The sequence below is a fragment of the Balaenoptera physalus genome (genome assembly GCF_965194825.1).
Source record: "Balaenoptera physalus genome assembly, chromosome: 19".
NCBI classification, from domain to species: Eukaryota; Metazoa; Chordata; class Mammalia; order Artiodactyla; family Balaenopteridae; genus Balaenoptera; species Balaenoptera physalus.
Genome location: NC_138900.1, coordinates 13,524,836 through 13,548,176, shown reverse-complemented (window position 1 = coordinate 13,548,176; position 23,341 = coordinate 13,524,836). Strand labels below are relative to the sequence as shown.

The following is a 23,341-nucleotide window of genomic DNA, read 5'->3' as shown; positions in this document are numbered from 1 at the left end:
ATGTAGCTGTTCGGGTTGATTAATAAGATGCATAAATTTATAAAAACCGGTAAGAGAAAACTAAAAGTGCTCCAGGTGAGGATCGAACTCACAACCTCGGCATCGCCCCGCTCGCACTGTTATATAAGTACCGCGCGCTAACCGATTGCGCCACTGGAGCTCCGGCCGCACCCTTGCGCCGCGGGATCTTTCAGTCATTCCGGGCCACGTGACCTCGATGGATTGCTCCGCCTCGTCTTTGCATATACAAATAGGAATTTTTGGATTGGCCAATCGGAGAAAGTGCGTTACCAGTTCCGGATTCTCACGCCTGGAAGGCTCTTGCTGTAAAAGGGAAAAGTCCGCGAGGCTTTTGGAATGTGGGGGTGTAGCCTGCCTGGGACTCGCCTTCTCATGAATATTCAGAAACCAGCGAGGAGGGGTCTTAACCCTTCGCTGGCTGGCCGGCCGGAAGGCGGCCCCTCCCCCCCGCGGGCGGGAACAGGATATGAGCCCGGGCGGCTGGGGGGAGGGGAAGCCCCAGGCGACCGCCCCCCCGCCCCTCTGCTGGGACCGGGCTCTCCAGCCACAGATGTATGTGGCGCCGCCGCCGCTAGAGCCGGCGCCACCCATCCCGGAACCTGAGGGGTCCACAGTCGCAGACTCCAGCCTCCCGAAACTGCACCGCGTCCTGAGGGATCCCGAAGCCCAGGCCCCAGCGTCCAGGCTAGAGGACCCCAGATATCCAGGTGCCCAGCGCCCCCTCCTGGAGGAGCTAGGAGTCCGGGACATCAGCGCCGCGCGACCCTGGAGGCCGAGCTTCCTGCACCCGGTTTCCAAGAATTTAGGATCCCAGACCGGAGATTCCCTCCAGAGTTTCCCAGAAAGCTGAGACCAAGACTCCCGGGGTTTGAGGAACTTGGGATACGGACTCCTAGCGCCCCATCCAGCCCGTTTGGGGCTGAAGCGCCCGCTACTTCAAGAGGACCCTGGAATTTGGGGCTCCCTGCGCTCCCTCCTGGAGGTGGTTTATCCCTGCTCTTAGAGTTAGGGGAACTCAGGAATCCGGGCCCCCCACCCCACGGCCCCATCTAGAAGACTCAGGAATTTGGGTTCCCAGCACCCCCATCTGAGACTCAAGAGTCGAGGCCCCCAGCATCTTCCATTTGGAGGACCAAAGAAATTTGGACCACTGCACCCCATTCTCCGAGAGACCCCGGATTCTGGTTCCCGGATCCTGAGAGCCCGAAGTTCAAACCCCTGACTTGCAGAGACGCAGGAGTCCCGGCTCTGCGCCTCCCCGGGGACCGTGCTAGGGTCGAATAGGAACTGGGCTGCCTCGGTTCGGGGCTGGAGACTCCCCGGGAGGTGAGGGGAGAGGCGAGGGGCCCCGACGGGTTGGGGGAGGGGGCGGCGCCGCTGCCGCTGAACAATGAGGGGGCGTGCCGGCGGGGGGCGAGCGGAGGAGCTGGCAGGAGTTGGGGGCTAGAGGGGTGTGGGGAGGCGCTGCAGGGGAGCTGCGGCGGTGGGAACAGTGAGCGGATCACGGAGGGACTGGCTGGAGGGGGTTGAGAACTCAGGGCCAGCGCCGCAACTCGCAGCCCTCCGCGGGGGAGGGAGCCGTCTGCAGGACCCTGGCATCCGGTCCCCCAGCCTCCTCCTCCCTCCCCTGGGACCCCGCGGCCTCCCGCCCACGGCTTTTTCCCAGCCCTGCCCCTCGCCCTCGGCTCCAGCCAGAGCCCAAACGTTCCCAGGATCCCTGAGCCTCCGGCCCCAGACACACCAGACTCACAGCTTGGACGACTCTTTCGCTCGCTTTACTCTTTTGTCTCACCCTTAACATCTTTTTCTCAGTGTTCTCTCTCTTTGCTCCCCTCTTTCTATCACTTTGCCTCTGTCTTCCCCGGTAGTTACTCCCAGGGCCCCCTCCCAGGATTTAGACCGCACTGTTAATTCTCAGCCCCCAGCCTCTGAGCGTGGGGGGCAGGGAGGCCTATGGGGTCCTGATATCCAGGAAGGGGGTCTTTCTGCAGAAGCCGCTGAGCCACTCAGCCATGCCCGAAGGAGCCCGTGGACTGGGCCTGTCCAAACCCAGCCCTAGCCTCGGCCGCAGAGGTGAAGTGTGTGACTGTGCGGCTGTGTGTGAGACTCGGACAGGTGAGCCTGTGAGGGAGGGGTGGAGCCTGCTGGGCATTCATTCGTTCATGAAAGACACTGCAACGCTCTGGGGCTGACCCAGTGCTGGCAACACAGGCTGACCAAGACAGCCCCAGCCCTGCATGCACAGAGCTCCAGGTCTGGTCCGGGAGATGGACCCATCCCCATACCGTGATAGTCCAGAGGGGAAGTCCGGCATAGAGTGGTCAGGGCTGGGAAGAGGAAAGCCCGGGGGGCTGTGGGAACTTAATCTGGGAGGTCCAGGGAGGCTTCCTGGAGGAGGGGACATCTAAACTGAGAACTGAAAGATGAGGAGGAATGAGTTGAGAGAGGCAAGGAAGAGTGTTCTGCACGGAGGGAACAGTATGTGCAGGGGCACAGAGGTGAGAAGAGGCTTCTTATTTGAGTAACTGAAAGAAGCTGAGTGTGACTGGAGTCCAGAGGGTGAGAAGTGGTGTGTCTCGGGAAGAGAGCAGACTGGAAAGGTCTCTAATGGCCACCTTGCACAGGGCCCTGTGGATCTGAGGAATTTGGACTTTACCCTGAGGGCAGGAATGGGGTTATACTCATGGGAGTGACAGAGTCAGGCCAATTAATAAAGTTCTCCCAGGATGACACATGGAGGTGGATTCAAGGAATGGAGGCCAGCAGTCCAGAGAGGAGCCTGATGGGAGAGGACAGGGCACAGTGAGGGGAGAAGGGAGCCCATGGGAGAGCTGTCGAGCAGGGGTGGGTGAGCGTGGGGGCTAAGCGCACTTACTCAGTTGGGGAGACCCCCTGATCGCCTCTTCCACACCCCCAGCAGCCCCTGCAACCCCCGCCATGGCCTCCCCCCGAGGTTCTGGGAGCTCCACATCCCTGAGCACAGTGGGCTCAGAGGGGGACCCGGCTCCGGGGCCCACACCAGCCTGCTTGGCCTCCAGGCCAGAGCCCCTTCCAGGGCCCCCCATCCGCCTGCATCTGTCGCCCGTGGGGACCCCGGTTTCGGCGAAACCCTCGAGGCTGGAGCGTGTGGCCCGTGAGATCGTGGAGACGGAGCGGGCCTATGTCCGGGACCTCCGCAGCATCGTGGAGGTGAGGCGGGTGGGCACCCAAGTGCAGTGGGGACCCAGGCCAGCCCCTCCACCCCTGTAACCCCAGTCATCCCCGCAGGACTACCTGGGCCCTCTGCTGGACGGCGGGGTCCTGGGGCTGAGCGCGGAGCAGGTGGGCACGCTGTTTGCCAACATTGAGGACATCTACGAGTTCAGCAGGTCAGGGACGGGTGGGATGGGCAGCAGCGCTGGCTCGGGGGGTCGGGGAGGCAGGCTGTGTTCCAGCCCCAACCTTGGCACCCCACAGTGCCCTGTCCAGGCTGGAACATGGGGCGTCATGACATTGGGCAGGGATCATGATGGGGAGTGAGGATCCAGAGTGGTGGAGGAGTGAGGCGGATGGGAGCCTGAGGGCCCAGACGAGGTCCAAATATCGGGATGGGTCCAGGCAGCGAGATGGGGCTATCGCTATGTCAGGTCTGGGATCGCGATGAGTCCACGGCTTGTGTGGGGCCTGAGGATCAGGACAGTGTGAGCATTTGTGTGACCAGCTCATCCTGGGAAACCCCTCAGTCCCAGACAAACCGGAATGGTTGGTCACTCGCTCCAAGGAGCATGACACCGAGTGTCTTTTTTTTTTTTTTTTTTTTTTTTGGCCACACTGCTTGGCTTGCGGGATCTTAGTTCCCCAACCAGGGATTGAACCCGGACCCAGCAGCGAAAGCGTGGAGTCCTAACCACTGGACCACCAGGGAATTCCCTAATTACACTTAAAGTTACTGCAGGAGGTTTGTGAGTCACGACAAGATCTCGGGGTCACAGTGGGATCTTAAGATCATCACAGCTCTGAGCGTCCTGACACTCCTCTCCCTGGGTTGTGCCATGAGACCCCCCAGGCTCATGCCAGCTGTGACAAGATCTCAGGCCGAGGAACGTAATGCTGATCAAGGACAAAGTCTGAGCAGGTTGCAGTCTCCCATGTCACGATCAGAGGACCCTTCGTATGGACATGACATCCCTTGAGAGATCCTGGCAGCCACCAAGGCCCCAGTCTCCTGGAGTCCTCCCATTGGGGGCTGGGAGGGGCAGGGCCGCCCCTCACCCTTCCTCTCCACTCCACAGCGAGCTCCTGGAGGACTTGGAGGGCAGCAGCAGTGCCGGGGGCATCGCCGAGTGCTTCGTGCAGAGGGTGAGGCGAGGGCCTGGGCTGGGGCCTGGGTAAGGGGGGAGCAGGCCTGGGCCTGGCGTGGGGTGGGTCTTGGGGAGTCGGGAACTGAGGTCTCCCTGACTCCCTTGCTGCCCACAGAGCGAGGATTTTGACATCTACACGTTGTACTGCATGAACTACCCGAGGTGAGGGCCGAGGAGCCCCTGCTGGGCCCCAGGCTGTGCCCACGAGCTGATGTGCCAGCCAAGCTCCCTCCACCCCGACCCATCCAGCTCCAAGCCCTGCCATACCGTGACGGCGTCCACCCTCTCCCTAACCCACCCCGACCCTGGCGGGCCCCTGAGGGTTCCAAAACCCTGGCCACTCCCTGACCCCTCCCAGCCTTGCCCACCGTAGCTGCAAGTCCCCCTGACCTGTGCTGTGCCCCCAGCTCCCTGGCCCTGCTCCGGGAGCTGTCAGTGTCTCCGCCAGCAGCCCTGTGGCTGCAGGAGCGCCAGACCCAGCTCCACCACTCACTGCCCCTGCAGAGCTTCCTGCTGAAGCCTGTTCAGCGCATCCTCAAGTACCATCTGCTGCTGCAGGTCAGCTGTGGCCCCTGGGGGGCTGCTTGGGGAGGGGCAAGGTCCTGTCCATTGGCCACCTGGTGGAGCATCTGGAGAGTGGACCCTGGATGAGTTGGGCAAGGCCTGGGGAGGCATCCGGTCCCTAGAAACTGGGCCGGTGCTTGGGGCAGGGTCTTGCTGGCAGTGGGGGCTGGCGCCAGCTGATTTCACTTCGTGTCTTTGCCTGTTTGTCTCTCTCCGTCTCTGCCCCTGCCTTTATTTCTCTCTCTCTCTTATCCTTGTCATTCTTTCTTCCTCTGTTCCTCTTCCACTCCCTGGGTGCCTGGTGGCTGCCGTCCAGGAGCTAGGCAAGCACTGGGTGGAGGGCCCAGACGCCGCGGGCCGTGAGATGGTGGAGGAGGCTATCGTGTCCATGACAGCGGTCGCCTGGTACATCAATGACATGAAACGCAAGCAGGAGCACGCTGCGCGCCTCCAGGTGACCCCTGGGAGAGGGCATGGGGGGGAGTGGGCTTGAGGGCCTTTGCGGGGGGTCGGTCAGTGCCTTGGAGGGCGGGCTGGGACAGCACAGTCTGGTTGCTAACCCCCCTGTGTTGGTGTGCGTGCACCGCCCACCGGTGTGTTCCTGTGCCCGCTGCACCCGGCGTGGTCCCGGCAGGAGGTGCAGCGGCGGCTGGGTGGCTGGACCGGTCCGGAGCTCAGTGCTTTTGGCGAGCTGGTGCTGGAGGGTGCATTCCGAGGTGGTGGAGGGGGCGGCCCCCGACTTCGAGGGGGTGAACGGCTGCTCTTTCTGTTCTCACGGATGCTGCTCGTGGCCAAGCGCCGGGGACCAGAATACACATACAAGGGCCACATCTTCGTGAGTTCAGGGATGGGGCAGGGCCAGAATGTTACCTGCCAGTTATGTTCTGTACACGCATACCTGTAGACCTAAAGGCTGGGGGCAGGATCCGCAAGGAGGGACAACCCAGCTTAAGAGGGCCACGTTTTCTTGAGTCCGAGGAGGGGGGCAGGGTTTAATAAGGAGGGGTGAGGCCAGTGGGATGCACGGGTGGTGCGGGCCTGGAGGGCGAGGATCTTCTTGATCCAGATGAGGGGGGGAGGGCTGGTGGTGAGGGAGAGCTGAGCCCAGCCTGGTGGGGAGGGTCGACGGGGGGAAAGGGGACATCTTTATATGGGGTAGGGACCCAGATACACACGAGGGGCACATGGATGAGTCTGAGGCCTCTGAACTTGCCTCCCCTCTCTGCCCCTCATCCAGTGCTGCAACCTGAGTGTGAGCGAGAGCCCTCGAGACCCTCTAGGGTTCAAGGTGTCGGATCTGACCATTCCCAAGCACAGGCACCTGCTCCAGGTGAGCAGAGGGTGGGGCTGGGCGGGCAGGGATCCCCCCCAGTCCCTAGACCTCACCCCTGGCTCCCCATTCCACCCCCACCCCGCCCCCAGGCCAAGAACCAAGAAGAGAAGAGGCTGTGGATTCACTGTCTCCAGCGCCTTTTCTTTGAGAACCACCCCGCCTCCATCCCTGCCAAGGTACAGCTCCTGCCACCGCGGGGGGGTCCTCAGGGTGCTGGAGACTCCCCTCCCCCAGTAATACCGAAAAACCCTGAGTGCAGGGGGGGCCGTCTTAGGACATGATAGTTAAATTGCAGTGTCACGTTGCCTCGGTTTCAATCCCAGCTCCATCACATCCCTGCTTTGTGACTTTAGGCAAGTAATTTAACCTCTCTGGCTTCAGTTTCCTCACCTGGAGGAATGATAGCACCAGCCTCAGGGCTGCGGTGAGGATTAGTCGTTACCAGTCACGTGAGGCACCTGGCATGTAGCAGCACCCTTTAATAGGACCCTGACTGGGTTGCTCAGGGGCCAGCCCCCCATCCCTCATCCTTGTCTCTTTCAGGCAAAACAAGTTCTCCTTGAAAACAGCCTGCACTGTGAGTTGGGGCCCTGGGTTGGGAGGATGTGGCAGTAGAGGAATCACTTCTAAGAAAAAGTAAAGTATTAGCCCCAAATCTCTCCCTGCAGGTGCTCCTAAAAGTAAGTCTATCCCAGAGCCCCTGACACCTCCACTTGGGTCTCCGCGACCTCGAGATGCTAGAAGTTTCACCCCTGGACGAAGGAACACAGGTAAAAGAGATGGAACCCTGAGTTCCCCCGCCCTCCACTCCTCCCCCGGAAGCCTGGAGCTGGGCTCCTAACAAGGTTCTGATCCGCCTCTCCCACAGCTCCATCTCCAGGACCCGCCACTACCCGCCGTGGCCGCAGACAGTCTGGTGAGTACCCTTCACCTAAAAGCGAACTAGGCATCAGGTGGGACCTGGCCCCTGACATCACTGTGTCCTCCCTCCAGAGCCCCTGAAGGACCCTTACGTCATGTTTCCACAGAACGGTGAGTGACCACGCAGCCCAGCCTGGTCCGTCCCTGTCTGTCTGTCTGTTCCCGGGGACGCCCGGAGTTCGTGAGGGAGGGGTGATAGGGGCAGCTCCTCAATGACAAGGAATAACACTCGTTCTTACATCTCACTCTTTTCTCTTTCTCATCTCCTCATCCCCAGCTAAGCCTAGACTCAAGGTGAGAAATATCCTGGGACAGGGTTTGTTTCGGGTCCTGGACTCGTGGGTCTGAGGGAGGAGGGAGCTTGAGTTCCAAAGTCCTGGGTCTGAAGAAGAAGGGGGCTGCGGACTGGATTCCTCTGTCTGAGGGAGGAGGGGGACGGGGCCCTGGATTCCTGCCCTCCTTCCTTTCCTTCCTCACAGCACACTGGCAGTGAGGGGGAGCTCTACCCGCCCTTAGAGCCTCTGCCACCAGTTCCAGCTTCTGAACCCCCTGAGGACCTGGAGGACACTGGGCCCCCCACGCTGGACCCCTCTGGGACCTCAATCACTGAAGAAATCTTGGAGCTGCTGAACCAAAGAGGCCTCCGGGATCCAGGGGTGAGCCGGGCATCCCCTCACAGTGGTGTCCCTGGGACTCTGGGCCTGGGCAGGCACAGCCTGGGGGTCAGGGGGGCCAACCCACCCTGATACCTTTGGCTTCTTCCTCAGTGCCCACTACAGCCACCCCCCCATGACACTGCCAAGTTCCCCGGAGACTCCCAGGTGCCAGGCGACAGTGACACCCTCGCATTCCAAGCCCTGCCCAGCCGGGACTCTTCAGAAGAGGAGGAGGAAGAAGAGCTGGATGTGGATGAACGGGGCCCTTCCCCACTCCACGTCCTAGAGGGGCTCGAAAGTTCCAGTGCGGCTGAAATGCCTGACATTCCCAGCCTTTCCAAAAATCCTGATGTACCCAACCTCCCTGAAATTCCCAGCCTTTCTGAAATTCCCCAAATGCCCCGCCTTCCCAGTCTCTCTGACGTTTCCAGTGTGTTTGAAATGCCCTGCCTTCCAGCCATACCCAGTGTCCCCGACATTCCTAGTCTTTCCAACGCTCCCACCCTCCCCTGTGACTCCTGGCTCCAGGGACCTCTGCAGGAGCCGGATGAGGCTCTAGCCACCAGGAGAGAACTCTTCCCTGGAAGCAGTTCTGGAAAACTGGGAGAGCCCTCCTCAGAAAGCAGGACAGGGCAAGAGGAGGACGAAGGAGTATCATACCCAGATTTCCAGCCCCGGGATGTCACCCAAGATCAGGGATTTCCGGATGAGCTGGAGTTCCGCTCTTGCTCAGAAATCCGGAGCGCCTGGCGGGCACTGGAGCAGGGGCAGCTGGCCCGGCCAGGTTTCCCAGAGCCACTGGTGATCCTGGAAGATTCAGATCTAAGTGGAGGCAGCAGAAGCGGGAAGGCAGGAGCCCCAACTTCGGAGAGGTCAGCGTCCCGAGTGCGAGAGTTGGCCCGGCTTTACAGCGAGCGGATCCAGCAGATGCAACGGGCTGAGACCCGGGCATCAGCCAATGCCCCCCGCCGCCGGCCACGGGCTCTGGCCCAGCCGCAGCTGTTGCCCTGCCTGCCCCGTGAGCAGGCTGAGCCAGGTGAGGTCCAGGTATGTGGTTGGCAGACACAGCCCATGTGAGGGCATCCGTCCTAACTCGATCCACCTTTCTTTGCATACAGGGCCCCTGCCTGCCTTTGGACACGTGCTCGTATGTGAGCTGGCCTTCCCGCTGACCTGTGCCCAGGAATCTGTCCCACTAAGCCCTGCTGCCCGGGTTCAAGCTGCCACAGCTGTGACTAAGCAGGGAGGCTGCCTGGACGGCCAGGGTCTAAATGTTTCAAGTTTGCCTGAGCAAGACCATCTGGGCATCCAGGTTCCAGCTGCTACCCCTCTGCCTGAGCAAGGAGGCCTCTGGAATATCCGGATTCCAAACACCACACCTTTGCCCAAGCAGGAAGGCCCCCCCAACAGCCAGCTGCCAGCTATTACAACTTTGCCGGATCAAGAAGGCCACCCGGAAATCCAAGTTCCAGCTGCCACTCCTTTGCCCGAGCATAGAGGCCATGTGGATATACCAGTTCCATCTACCACCTCTTTTCCTGAGCAAGGATGCCACGTGGACATCCAAATTCCAATCACCCCAGCTTTGCCTAAGCAGGGAAGTTGCTCTGATACCATGGTTTTAGCCGCCACTCCTACGTCCAAGCGAGAAGGCCACCTGGACAGCCAGAGCCCAACCAACACCCCGTTAACTAAGCAAGGAGATTCTAGGGACGTTCAGTTCCCAGCCACTGCCTGTGGCCAAGCCGTCGATCCTTTGCTTATACACAGAAGCAGCCTAGACCCTCAGATCCCAGCTGACACCCCACTGCCCTTGCAACATGACCTCCCCGACATTCAGGTTCCGGGTACCTCACCTTTGCCTGCACACGGAGGCCACCTAGACCATCAGACCCCAGCCAACACTCTGCCGTCCTTGCCCCAGGACCTCCCACACTTTCAGGTTCCAGCTGCCACACCTTTCCCGCAGCCACAAGGCCTCACGGACACCCAGGTCCAAGCCCTCCCACCTTTGCCCCAGCAGGGAGGCCTCCCAGACATCCAGGGTCCAGCTGCTGCGCCTCTGCTTGAGGAGCAAAGCCTCACAGACCTCCAGGTTCACAAACTGACACCTTTGTTGGAGCAGAAGAGCCTCACCAACGACCATGTTCCAGCTGCCGCGCCTCTGCTTGAGGAGCAAAGCCTCACAGACCTCCAGGTTCACAAACTGACACCTTTGTTGGAGCAGAAGAGCCTCACCAACGACCATGTTCCAGCTGCCCCACCTTTGCCTGAGCGAGGAGGCCCTCGGGACATTCAGGGCCTGTTACCCACCCGAGTCCAGACCACGGTGGTTTTGTCTAAACAAGGAGGCCACGCGGTCTCTCATGTTGCCAGGTCAGAGTCTTCAGACTTGAGCCCACCCCACAGTCCCCCACTCACAACCCGGCAGCTCCTGGGCTCCAACGCAGCTGCCCTCTCAAGATACCTGGCAGCCTCATACATCAGCCAGAGCCTGGCGCGGCGGCAAGGGCCTGGAGGAGAGGCTCCCCTAGCCGCCCGGGGCCCTTGGTCCTCCTCTGCCCCCACGTCACGGGCACCTTCACCGCCACCCCAGCCTCAACCCCCAGCGCCCCCAGCCAGGAGGCTCAGCTATGCCACCACGGTCAACATCCATGTCGGGGGTGGCGGGCGGCTACAGCCGGCCAAGGCCCAGGTCAGGTTGAACCACCCTGCTCTCTTGGCAACCCCCCAGGAATCGGTGGGCCTTCGCAGAGCCCAGGGGGCTCCCGATGCCCCTTTCCACATGTGAGCCAGGATGTCGGGCTTCTTGAAAAGCAGAGACTTCAACCAGATGCCACAGACCCTCAGAATTCACCCAGAAGTCCAGACGCTGAACACAGGTCTAAAAATTGCCACAGCTTTCCAACACCTGGAGTCTTCGGCGAATGGTCCTTATTACTTAACCTGGATTAACCCAACAGGGATGGGGAAGGGGATGTCATTAATATTTTGTTAATTAATATTATGAAATTATGTATCTTTTCCCATTCTGGGGGCCATGGGGGATGACAGAAGACAACAATGAATGGGAAGGTCTGATACAGCACGAATTAGTCGTTCTGAAAATTTGGGGAATCTCAAACTCCTTTGAGAATTACTGAAGACTGGACCCATTACAGTTTGGTGTATGATTTTAGAGGGCTTATGAACTGCTTGATGCCTATCCAGGAAGGCCAAGTTAAGAAGCTTTTTCCCAAGCAGATCCCTCAAAATTCATTCCCTTAGCAGTTTATCCAGTTGATGTGTCCCACCATCATCTATTCCTCTCATCTACTTAGCCAGTTCTATCCACCCAGCTCTCTCTCCGTCATCTCCCTCTGTCCATCTGTCTTCCAATCCATCATTCCCACCCATATGTCTTGCTTTATTCAACTTTCTCTACCCTATTCATCCATCATCCTACCCCACCCCCCATCTAGCACCCGTTCCTCCGTCAATCCACTCATCTATTCCACATGTCCATCTTCTCCAACCAACTCTCTCCATTCATCCATTTGTCCCTCCATATTCCCACCTATGTCCATTCATTCATACATCTGATCACTCAACCATCTCCTAATCCATCAAGCCAACCGTCCATTTAACCATCTCTACCACCATCCATCCAACCATTTTAATCTCTTTCCATCCATCCCTCCTTAATTGGATTCTTCTGGGTCTTGGTACTACAAAATTTCAGAGACAGTTCCCTGCTAACGCCAAAATGGATCAGGTTTGGGGTTCTGGCAGAAGTGTCCCACATCTGCCTTATTTCTCTTAGCAACCACTCTCCACCCTCCTAAGTATTCCAGTTCTTGTACCCACCCATCGAATTCTTGTATCAGATCTCTCTACCCCGTCTCTCTAGTTGGGGACCTCTGCAGTGCCTCAATATGCCCCCACACCCCAAAGTAATTCAGGTCTTAGGGACAAAGGCTTTTATATTAAGATCGTTCTGTCCCCCTCCCAGCAGTGGTGTGCCCAGTGGGAAGCACAGTTTAAGCAGTTTCTTTGGTAACATTCGCTGCTTTTATTGAACACTTAAGTTCTTGTGCTTTAGAGCATCATCTATTTAGTCTTCCCTGGGATTCTCTGAGACACCACAGCATCATGGCTGAGTTGAAGTCCCAGCTTTTCTAGTACTTGGTGTGTTAACTTCCCTCCGAGCCTGGGTTTCCTCATCTGTACAATGAGGACAGCAGTATCTGCCTCGCAGGATCATCGTAAAGTTTCAGTGAGCGTATCCTTACTTCCCAAATGTGTTTAAGCCTGACTCACCGAGGCACTGTTCAAATCAGATGCCCCAGGATCTAGTCCCAACCCATGGAATGAGAACCTCCAAGGCAGGAGCCTAAGAATCTGGTTTTAACAATCAATTAACAACAACAACAACAAATGCTAGTATTGAGTACTAACTGCATACCACAGGCATTAATCACTTTATTTGAAATCCTTCACTTTGAGTCCTCACAACATCCCTAAAAGGCAAGTGAGGATGATTTTTACGCCCCACTTTAGAGATGAGGAAACTGAGGCACAGAGAGGATAAGGGACTTGCCCAGTCAAACAAGTGGGAAGGAGCAGAGCTGGGACTCATCCACGCTGCCAAGCCCGTCGGCACTTTTACTTGAGTGTGTCAGGCGCTATTCTTGTCACTGGGGGCACAACAGCGAACAATTCCTTGCCCACAAGGGGCTTGCGGCCTGGTGCTCCAAAGGCCCTAGGTAATTGGTCATTAGCTGGGGAAACTGAGTAAGTCCTGGCTCAGTAAGTGTTAGCTGCTGGCTTCTATTCAGTTACTGCGTGGTTACCATGCCACACACCAGGGCCTAGGCCGAGTCAGGCTTCTTGGCCTGGACCTGCTCCATTGCAGCCTCCCAACAAAGGTCAGGACTGAGGCTGGCCCTCCCCTCTTCCGCCCCCGGCTGCACATTCCCAGCTGAAAGAAAGTTCCCAGCCTGGCCTGGGCTCCCAGCGGTGCCGGAATTCCCGGTATTTGAGGAGGCAGCAGGGAGGAAGAAGGCTGTCTACTCCAAGGCTTGCAGTGAGGACGGAGAGGCAAGCCCCCTCGGCCGCTGCAGACGCGTCCCAGCTGTGCCTCTGCGAGGGGCTAGGAGTCTCAGTAAGGGGGTCTCTGGACCCCGTGGGAAAACCCTGGGCACTAGGCCTGCCTCGGCCCCTCCTACTCCCTGTCCCAGAATTCCATTCCTCCTGCCTGCCCAACTCCTACCTCTGCTTCATGACCCCAGCTCCAACGCCTCCTCAGGAATACCTTTCTTGCTGGTCTACTACAGCCTGCCTTTTGTAAACTGTCTTTAGAGCTGCAATTAAGACAGGCTTGAAAAGGGAAAGGGCAGCTGTCCACTGCCTTCTTTGGGACACTGCTGCCCTCCTTGGGATGTTTAGGTTAATGCCAGCCAAACCCAGTTAACCCGAGTTAACTCCAGCTCCAATGCAAAACTTGGTGAGGTAGTTGTTTAGCCACTAGGCTAACTTTCTCACCAGCTAACACGAAGACACCTGCCTGTCACCAACCTCACAGGGATGTTGTAAACACTTAGCCTGGCAACCAGCTGGAGCTCAATCAACCCCACTCTCCATCTGTAAGAAGCACTTTATTTGTATGTTTTCTCTGTACACCAGTGCTGTCCCACAGAATTTTCCTGTCAGTGACAGTGTTCTCATGGGTGCAGCCCAGCTTGGCGGCCACACATGGCTACGGTTTTGGTAGGGCAGACATACAAAAAGGGCAACTAGTGAGTAAATCCCAAGGTCCTTTTATAAAGAAAATTTGTGAAACTACTCCTTGATTAAGTGTGTAATGATGTTCTTGCCAGTACTCTCAGCAGGGGGTGTAGTGAGGAAGCCCACTTGGGGGCAGATCGCTTACGTATCCAGGTTGGCTGCAAAGGCTGGTATGGAAGCACAGATGCCCTTCCCACCCCAGTGATGTTCACTAGCTTCCTTTAAAAATAGGGAAAGAAACTGAAGGCAACTTAATTCACAAACACTTCCCTATACATATACCAGGGCCATCCCACAGAACTTTCTTCCATGATGGAAATGCGCTATCATCTCTGCAGCCCAGTGGTAGCAACTGAGAGCCCGCCTATGTCAGCTATTATCATCCCATGGCAGACACAACAGATGAACAAGTCCTCAGACCTGTATGTTCCCAGGCCCATAAGGACAGTCACCACACTGAGCGCAACGGGGACCTGCTTTAAGGAGGCCATGGGGGTGTGGCAGGCTTTCTCAGGAGTTACTGTTGACATCCTGAAGGATGTGGCCAGTCAGGGGGAAATCACCCATCCACAACGGGGTGCTTACAGCCCCCTGCCCCAATCTCAATCCTATCTACACTACAGGTTGGCATTAAGAAAAATTCCTTTCCCAACACAGACACGGATGGCTCTTAGTTGCTGACTTAAAGACTCCATCCAGACAGTTTCTCCTTACTTTGTAGTAAAGATTATTGATCTTACACATTTCCCCTGCTCTTCTCTGACATGTCATTAAAACAACAGCAAAGAGACTTCCCTGGTGGCGCAGTGGCTAAGACTCCACATTCCTAATGCAAGGGGCCTGGGTTTGATCCCTGGTCAGGGAACTAGATCCCACATGCCGCAACTAAGACCCGGCACAGCCACATAAATAAATATTTAAAAATAAATAAAAAAATAAAACAACAGCAAAAAGATTGGAAAAAAAAAAAAAAACTCACAAGGATACCCCACACAACCAATGACCTAGGACCACGCCCACCTCAGCTGTGCCAACACACTGGACTCCTCTGGAGGTGCACAGAAACTGAGACCAGGTCTGCTCCCACCAGCCTCTCCAACCCAACCCATCTCCTACCCGAGTGGTAGCCTCTAGAAAGGCTTCTGGGGCATTTCTTGCATTCCTTTTAAACAAAGACCGCCACAGAAGACCACACCATAGTCCTTGAAACCTTAAATCCCATAACATTTTTATTATAAAGGTGAACCCTGATCTTTACGATGGGCTTATCGGTAGGATTTCTGGTAGCGAGCACGGGCACCAGGACCTCCAAACTTTTTGGATTCGCAGCGACGGGGATCAGCTACCAGCAGGGTCCGGTCATACTGGATGAGGATGTCTTTGATCTCCTTCTTGGAAGCCTCATCCACGTCTGGGGATTAAAGTATGGGTGAAGATTTAGATACGCCAGGAAGTGTCCTCCTGCTCTTTGTGACTAAATGCAAGAGTGCCAGAACTAGACCTGGACCTGCCCCCACCCACCTGATTGGAAGGACCCACCCTCACTCACATTTCTGGTAATAGGCCACCAAGGCTTTGGAGATGGACTGGCGGATTGCTGTGAGAAAGAAACACACACACAAAAAAGGTACATCAGCTTCAGGAACACCCAAGGGTAGGACCCACCTTCCACCCATGTGCCCAGTTCCTGGGACTCACCGTAAATCTGAGCTACGTGACCACCACCCTTCACTCGGACACGGATGTCCACACCAGCAAATCGCTCCTTGCCCAGAAGCAGAACAGGTTCCAGTAGCTAGAGCAACAAGAAGCATGACAGGATTTTAGATCACAACCTGGGCAGCCAAGCCACCTCACTGAACATTCCTCCACAGCTCTCTCCAAGTAGCTTCGGCCAGCACTGGCCTCAAAGTATTAGTGCAAGAGGGTTGGGCTGTTACTCAAGGCACTCTGCACAGCCAGCAGAGCAGGGAGGTTTCCAAGACAGAAGAGATTGCTGAAGGCAACCTGAAACTTGAGCTGGGCTCCCTCCTCTGTGTTTCCCTCTGGACATCAGATTACCTATCTTTAAGATTGATTCTTAGAATGCTGGCACTTTAGCCCAACACTAAGGAAAACCTCTGCAGCCACCAAGGCTTCCCCAAACAGTGAAAAGCCACTCCTGAGCTATTTCACGTGCTTTCCCCACCTGAGCTCTGTGCCCTCCCTTTGAGCCTCACAGATTTCCAGAAAAATTACAACTATGCTAAACCCTACTTTGTTTTACCTACTTCAGGCCTCAGCTCACAAGTCTCCCCCAACCCTGCTCTGACCCTTCCACCCAGGTTTGAGCCAGAAACCTTCTCTGGGCTCCTCTACGCCAGCTCTGACTACTTTGGAGCAGTGTCTGGTATTGGGGTCCAATGTGTCTCCCCCACTGGATTGGGAGCTCTGTGAGGGCAAGCCCTGAAGCCATCGGGGTCACTGATTTGTCTCCAGCACTCAACACAGGCTGCACACATGAAGCCTTCGAGTAAACTGACAGTTAAGAATAAGCCACAATACTCAATTATCTGCTATACAAACGAATCTCAGACACCACCTTATCAAATTTTAACTAACCCTGCAACGGAAACGTTATTCTTCACCTTTAAAAGCAATAGACTTAACAAATGCATTCTCACACACACCAACAACCTCACAAGGACAATCCAATTTACCCTCACAACAACCCTCCAAGATAAGAATTATTCCTATTTTACAGAAAAGGTAAGTTACTGCCTCAAATCACACAGCTAGAAAAGGCAGAAATCAAACTCAGATCTCTTTCCATTCTGAGCCAAAGAAACTGAGACCTTCCAATAAAACTTTATTCAGGAAAAAAAAAAAAAAGAAACTGAGACTCAGCCAGGGAGGGAAGGAAATCCTTTCACAGCCAAGCACAACAAACTCAAATTCTTGTTCTTATAAAGCTCACTGAGTGTGTACAATATTCAAACCCTACTTTAATCACAATGTTTTGAAGAACAAAACATTGATTCCTGTTATCGGAGAGTGTATACTACCCTAAAAGTCAGAACATTAAGATATAAACAACCTTATGTCCCCCATTAAATTACTGCAATAAATCAGACCTCATAAACTTGGGAAATCCCCATGCCATCCGGTCCCCAACTGAGTGAGCTTCCAAATAACCCAGTTAAGCACCTGCTTAATTTTCAACATCCACGTTTTCACTCTCAATTCAAGCTTTTATAACATCGCCTGAACCCCCAACACCCGACTCCATTCATCGACAAATACTCCATTTTTCTGTCCCCTACTCAGCTTCTAAACGTCCCATTGTTGACACCAGACCCTTCAGCTTCCAAGATCGACGAACTCCAGTAACCCACTTATTCCAACATCTCCATCTCCAGAACCCTCCACTCAACCCAAACAACCATCCTCAATTCCGTCACCTTGTACTGCAGCGTGCGAGGTTCGATCATCTCCAGGGGTCGCCCGTTCACCTTGATGAGGCCGTTACCTCGTTTGCAGTGCGCCACGGCTGTGGCCGTCTTCTGTGGAAAGCGAAGGGAAAACAACGGAGCCACGTGAGCTCCAGGCCCCGGCTCCCAAGCCGACCCCAGACCCCTGCCCACAAGCCTCTCCCCGACCCAGGCCTCCCCTCGCCCCTACCATCGGGAGCCCGGCTCACCTTGCGTCCGAAGACCTGCACCGACTGCAGAGGACCCTTGGACGGCATGGCTGCGGGCGTTCACAGGAGCTCCTCACCGCGCGGCGCCGCAACCGGAAAAGGAAAACGCGGGGCCACCCTGGCTGCTTTTCAGGGCCTGCGCAGGCGCGTTGTGCTCAGCTTCGCGACAGGAGGGAGCTTTACGGCTCATGGGCGGGGCTTTGGATTGGCGGCGGGAAGGTGGGTCCAGAGAGTGGAGGGGGCGGGACCCGGGAGCGGAAGGGGCGGGGCTTGAAGGGTGTTGGGGGACGACAGAGAAGGGTGAGGACCAGCCGTAATTCACATCCTTGGTCTTAATTGGTCATCTCCAGTTCTCATTTGCATTTAGGCTCTTTAAAAACCTCCCTCCGCTCCCATACGCAACCAGTTATCACCGTCTTCGAAGGAGATTTGTGGTACTGCTTCATCATGGGCAATCTTCTTCACTTCTAGAGTTCCCTCCCGAGAAACCTGGCAGGATTCAGACTCCCCCTACGTCCTAGAACCCACCTCCTTAGAGAGTCCCCCCAGAATCCTTTTCCTCTTAGAGCCCCGTATCCCAGAATCTGGCTTTCACCAGAACTTCCTTCCTTTTAGAGTCTCCTCCTGCCGGAATTCTTCTCAAAGAGGTCTTCTCCCAAATTCCCCTCCTCAGAATCCTCACCCTAGACTTCTTTCTCTGAGTCTCCCTCCACTCAGGGCCCTCTCCCCCCGCCGTAATTCTCCCCAGAATCTTTCTCTCCTCAGACCCACGACCTCTAGAATCCCCCTTCTTCAGAAGCTCCTTCTCCCCCAATCCGCTTTTCCTGCAACTGTCCCCCTAGAACCTGTTTTCACAAAATCTTCATCACTTTCAGAGCTTCCTCCCTCAAAATCTACCTTTCCCAAGAATTTGTTTCCCTTCAGAGCCTCCTCTCCCCAGCAATTGTCTCCCCTGAAATTTGCCTCCCCACTAGAATCCCCCACTCCTTGGAGACCCTCCCTCCAAAATTCTACTCTTCAGAGTCTCTATCTGAGAACCCTCTTTCTCCAGACCCCCCCCAAATCACCCTTCTCTCTAGGCCCCTCCCACATAGAATTCTCTATCCCAGGGGTCCCCAACCCTCAGGATCTAACGCCTGGTGGTATGAGGTGGAGCTGATGTAATAATAATAGAAATAAAATGCACGATAAATGTAATGCACTTGAATCATCCTGAAACTATCCTCACCCCCACCCCCGGTCCTTGGAAAAATTGTCTTCCACGAAAACGGTCCCTGGTGTCAAAAAGGTTGGGGACCACTGCTCTATCCCCAGTCCCCCCAGCCCATCTGAGGAAACTCCCTGGCTCCCCACCACTCAGGATGCTCCCTTCCTAGCCCAGAGCTTCCTCTCAGGGCTGCAGGGAGCCCACCGTTGCCTCAGTTTCTCTGGCAGCACTGGGTCTGGAGTCCAAGGTGCAAAGGGGTGTGGTGGCTCACCTGTTCCTGGAGGGTTCGAGGCAGGGTGGAGATTGGTGGGCGGGTCGGGGGCCGGAGGGAGGGTCCTGCAGCTCAGAGTCCAGCTCCTAAGGGGTGAGAGAGGGAGAGGAGCCAGGGCCTGGGGAGAGAGGAAGGGAGGACCCAGAGGCTGACTTGGAGGGATGCACGGACAGATACACAGCACAAGAGAGAGACAGGCACACATGGAGGAGAAGGCAAAGACGGGACCAACAGAGGAGAGGAAAAAGAAGAGAGACACCAGGTCAGTCAGAGATAGAGCCAGGAGATACAAGTGACAGAGATCCAGAGGCAGAGAGGCCAACCCTCAGAGAAAGGAGACCGGCAGGTACAGGCAGGCACGAAGATTCCAAGACACTTTCAACAGAAATAGAAGTAGAAAGCAGAGCAGAGACTCCCAAATATGCACCTGCAGACACAGATAAATTGGTGTTTTCCAATGAGAAGACAGGCCACAGAATGCACACACTTTCACACACTTTGTACTGCCTTATGGGCCTGTTTAGGGGGCAGGGGAAGCTTGCAAACTCTCCAGTCTCTCCACGGTGATCCTCATAGCCTTGCTAAGTCTGGTATCTTGGGTGGGGGGGGAAAGAAGGGGGTCTGGGAGTCCCCTGACCTAGGTCCTCCCTACTCTAGGGTCACCATCTCCCCCAGCCTCTTGGAGTACATTTCCTGGGTATCTGTGGAAGGGAGGGAAAGGGGGCAATTCCCCTCACCTATTCCAGTTTTCCAACTTGCTCCCACTTTCTGTAGCTCTTGTTTCTAGGACCCCAGGCCGGAACCAGAGAAAGTCTGGGGGTGGGCAGGGTGCCCATGTGGCCTCTCTGGACCATCCTCCTGCTGGTGCTGCCCTTGGGAGGCCTAGGACCACCCTTCTACCCAAGGGAGACTTTCTACTTCCTCATTGCCATCATGAAGTTGCTGGTAAGGAGGGAGGGAAGAGCCAGCAGACAGAGGCAGGCTAGTTAGGGAGTGGGAGGGGGGCATGTTTGAGGAAGGGTCAGTCTCTCCCCCACCTAGATCTGATTTTACTCCCTACCCCGCCATTGTAGGGAAGCAAAAATGATGGCACTCTTTACACCGCAGATGATCTTTCGGTGAGTATCTCATTAGCTCCTTACTGAAGTTGGAAGTTTAGGGAGAATCCACTAGGCTCAGAACACGCACATGTTAAGGCCAGGAGACAGGCGGGCTGGTATTCTGGCTGTCCAGCTCCTGACCCACCCCAGCCTTGACAAATATATATGGCTGCGTTGTGTCTTCATTGCTGCGCACGGGCTTTCTCTAGTTGCAGGGAGCCGGGGCTACTCTTCGGGCTACTCTGCACGGGCTTCTCATTGCAGTGACTTCTCTTGATGCAGAGCACGGGCTCTAGGCCTGTAGGCTTTAGTGGCTGTGGCACTTGGGTTCAGTAGTTGTGGCGCACGGGCTTAGTTGCTCCATGGCATGTGGGATCTTCCCGGACCGGGGCTCAAACCCGTGTCCCCTGCATTGGCAGGCGGATTCTTAACCACTGCACCACCAGGGACGTCCAACAAATATATTTTATTCACTGCTGTCTCCAACACCTACTACAGTGACTGGCACATAATCACAACAAAGGATGATGGTGATGATTACAGCTATTCTTATATAGTGCTTACCCTGTGCCAGGTACTGGTCAGTATATTAGCTTAATTACTCTTCACGCTGACCCTATGAGGTAAACAAGGCCATCATGTATGGATGTGAAGGTGTACACTGCACAAGAGTCCCACATCTGCAAGGACAGTATTCTCATCCTGGATATATTTGTCACTTTCCAGCAGACGGCAGTAAAATATCTTGTTCTAACAAAATCAGCACTTAGAGGTACTTTAAGGAAGGAGTGTCTTTTTCTAACTTACACAGGTGCACTTCCAGTGAAGGTAGAAGGTAGGGATTATTCAGAGCTCCACTTTACAGATGAGGAAACTGAGGCTCAGAGAGGTGAAGGGGCTTGTCCCAGGCCACAAGTCAGAAATTGTGGGGGTGAGGACTTGGGATCAGCCCTTGCCCAGAGACACCAGATCATTCTGTCCCCACAGGTGTGTCCTGCTGAGGCTCTAGGCTGCTTCTGGCTGGAGCTGTCTGTGATTGGGTTTGAGGAGGGCCCATCCATGGAGACTGCTGTGTTCCGGCTACAGCGCCTATTGGATGCCCTGGGGTTCTGGCTGTGGGTGACTGGCTGGGGCCCTTGTCCACCCTGTGAAGGATACCCTCAGAGACCTGTCCATCTTTTTCTGGCCAAACTCTTGGAGTTATTACAGGGGGCTCGTGCTCAGCATCTGCCCTCAGCATGAACCTGGGAGGATACAGACTCCCTGGTACTCCCGGAGAGGCTGCGTGGAGAGAGGGAGAGGAGATTTGGTCTCCAGCCCCAGTTCCCAAACCCCAAGCCTTCTCCTTCTAGGCCAGAGGACCTCACCTGGAGCCCCAGAAGCCAGGGAAAGAGGAGAGAAGGTGAAAAATAAGGTGAGATCTGAAGCCTGAAGTCTCTGACCTACTGGGGCAGAGGGTTGGATAAATTGCCCACACCTGTCCCCGTTGTTCTCCCTCTCTTTCAGATACTCCCTCCTCTCTCCTCTTCCAGGAAGGGACCGAGCATTGCACACCTGTCCTCCAAACTCATCCTCATCCCTTGAAGACAGGAAGAGTCTTGTGGCTCACATTCCTGGCTGCAAATAGTCACCACCTGGAAAACTTTTAAGTGATGCTGATGGCCAGGTCCCAGCCCAGAGAATTTGACAGTTGGTCTCTGGTGAATCCTGAACATCTATATACATATTTTTTGAATTTTTGAATTTTATTTAATTTATTTTTTTATACAGCAGGTTCTTATTAGTTATCTATTTTATACGTATTAGTGTATATATGTCAATCCCAATCTGCCAGTTCATCCCACCCCCGCCACCACCCCCCCTGCCACTTTCCCCCCTTGGTGTCCATACGTTTGTTCTCTACATCTGTCTCTATTTCTGCCCTGCAAACCGGTTCATCTGTACCATTTTTCTAGGTTCCACATATATGCATTAATATACGATAGTGCTGAACATCTATATTTTTAAAGTCAACTTTAGTGAGGCATAATTTACATACATTTTTTAAAATATAAATTTATTTATTCATTTATTTATTTTTGGCTGCATTGGGTCTTCGTTGCTACGCGCGGGCTTTCTCTAGTTGCGGTGAGCAGGGGCTACTCTTTGTTGCGGTGCGCGGGCTTCTCATTGCGGTGGCTTCTCTTGTTGCCAAGCACAGGCTCTAGGCATGCAGGCTTCAGTAGTTGTGGCACGTGGTCTCAGTAGTTGTGGCTCACGGGCTCTAGAGCGCAGGCTCAGTAGTTGTGGCGCATGGGCTTAGTTGCTCCGCGGCATGTGGGATCATCCCGGACCAGGGCTTAAACCCTTGTCCCCTGCATTGGCAGGTGGATTCTTAACCACTGCGCCACCAGGGAAGCCCCTACATACATTTTAAGTGTACATTTCAATGAGTTCTGACGAATGGATATATACCACCACATTTCCATCACCCCAAAGCATTCCTTTATGCCTCTTCCCAGTCTCCATCTCTAGTCCTAGACACCCACTAATCTGCTTTCTGTTTGTATAGATTAGTTTCGCCTGCTCTAGAATTTCATATGAATGGAATAATACTGTACATATCCTAGTGTCTGGCTTCTTTCACTCAGCTAATGTTTTTCAGATTCATTCATATGTGTATCAATAGCTTGTTATTATTCCATTGCATGTGTGTACTGCAACTTGTTTATCCATTGTCCTCATGATGGACATTGGGTTGTTTCCAGTTTGGGGCTATTATACATCACTCTCTCTTATCTTCTCAACTATTCTGATGTGCTGCCAGGTTGAGGGTTGAGAACCACTGATACACCAAAGAAGAGCTTTCCACAGGGATAAAATGACAGTTCCTGCTCCTTCCTGGAGTGAATGTCTTCCTGCAGAAGTGTCAATAGGCATTTTTACATGGACTCCTATTTTAAAGAACTGCTGTTTAAAGGAACCAAGCTTATAGAAGGGGAAACTTTTTTTTTTTTTTTTTTTTTTGGCCTCACCCTGTGGCATGTGGGATCTTAGTTCCCCAACCAAGGATGGAACCCACGCCCCCTGCAGAGTCTTAGCCACTGGCCGGCCAGGGAATTCCCAGGGAAACATTTCTATTGTGTGTGCAGCCCCTCCCCAATCTGTCTTGGGTTCATTTTGGGGTTGGAGGGGAGACTGTATGCTTATGCAGAGATGCACCTGTGGTGTATACTCACTCCATGGACTACACGTCTTATGAACCTGCTGCCAGTCCAACAGCAACTCATTCCCTTTTAACTAACTAGATGTATATTAAATTTCTGTAAATTGAATCCGGATGTCTCAATGCTTATGTGGGAAATTTTAGCAATGTGTTCTAAAAGCTTCGATTATTTTTTCCTCCATCAGGTTAATTTTTCATATCTCTACCTCATACTTGGTTGTCTTTGCCATCTCTCTGACAAATAACTACTACTATGTAAATTCACATTTCAGTCAATT

The 23,341-nt window shown here is 54.7% G+C and overlaps 2 protein-coding genes across 3 annotated transcripts; one reads left to right on the top strand and one right to left on the bottom strand.

The window, feature by feature from the left end:
* The first annotated feature begins 1,463 nt into the window (after positions 1 to 1,463).
* PLEKHG2 (pleckstrin homology and RhoGEF domain containing G2) lies at positions 1,464 to 13,658 on the top strand. The gene is given in 19 exon segments (XM_082437829.1): positions 1,464 to 2,136; positions 2,939 to 3,210; positions 3,289 to 3,389; positions 4,293 to 4,359; positions 4,477 to 4,523; positions 4,769 to 4,919; positions 5,242 to 5,379; positions 5,560 to 5,760; positions 6,163 to 6,255; positions 6,348 to 6,434; positions 6,802 to 6,835; positions 6,927 to 7,028; positions 7,127 to 7,174; positions 7,252 to 7,290; positions 7,457 to 7,473; positions 7,659 to 7,835; positions 7,947 to 8,871; positions 8,954 to 10,561; positions 10,564 to 13,658. Coding segments are annotated over 19 exon segments (4,437 nt in total). The 5' UTR covers positions 1,464 to 2,033; the 3' UTR covers positions 10,791 to 13,658.
* A 1,150-nt stretch (positions 13,659 to 14,808) lies between these two features.
* Positions 14,809 to 17,441, bottom strand: RPS16 (ribosomal protein S16). Of its 2 annotated transcripts, XM_082437841.1 has the most exons (5): positions 17,281 to 17,441; positions 17,042 to 17,143; positions 15,300 to 15,396; positions 15,151 to 15,198; positions 14,809 to 15,012 (listed from the first exon to the last, which is right to left on the bottom strand). In XM_082437841.1, exons 1-5 carry the CDS (start codon positions 17,326 to 17,328, stop codon positions 14,867 to 14,869), a joined length of 441 nt encoding a protein of 146 aa, XP_082293967.1. In that variant the 5' UTR covers positions 17,329 to 17,441; the 3' UTR covers positions 14,809 to 14,866. The 2 variants fall into 2 exon arrangements, with proteins under 2 accessions (XP_082293967.1, XP_082293966.1); XM_082437840.1 differs by having other exon boundaries at positions 15,151 to 15,396.
* Between the last annotated feature and the right edge of the window lie 5,900 nt (positions 17,442 to 23,341).

What these genes read in the sequence shown, in the direction of transcription:
- RPS16 (XM_082437840.1), bottom strand. Translation starts at nt 17,328, where the DNA reads ATGCCGTCCAAGGGTCCTCTGCAGTCGGTGCAGGTCTTCGGACGCAAG. An exon ending in TGCAGGTCTTCGGACGCAAG is followed by an intron (nt 17,144 to 17,280) that starts GTGAGCCGGGCT and finishes CGCTTTCCACAG; the next exon opens with AAGACGGCCACAGCCGTGGC. An exon ending in CTCGCACGCTGCAGTACAAG is followed by an intron (nt 15,397 to 17,041) that starts GTGACGGAATTG and finishes TTGTTGCTCTAG; the next exon opens with CTACTGGAACCTGTTCTGCT.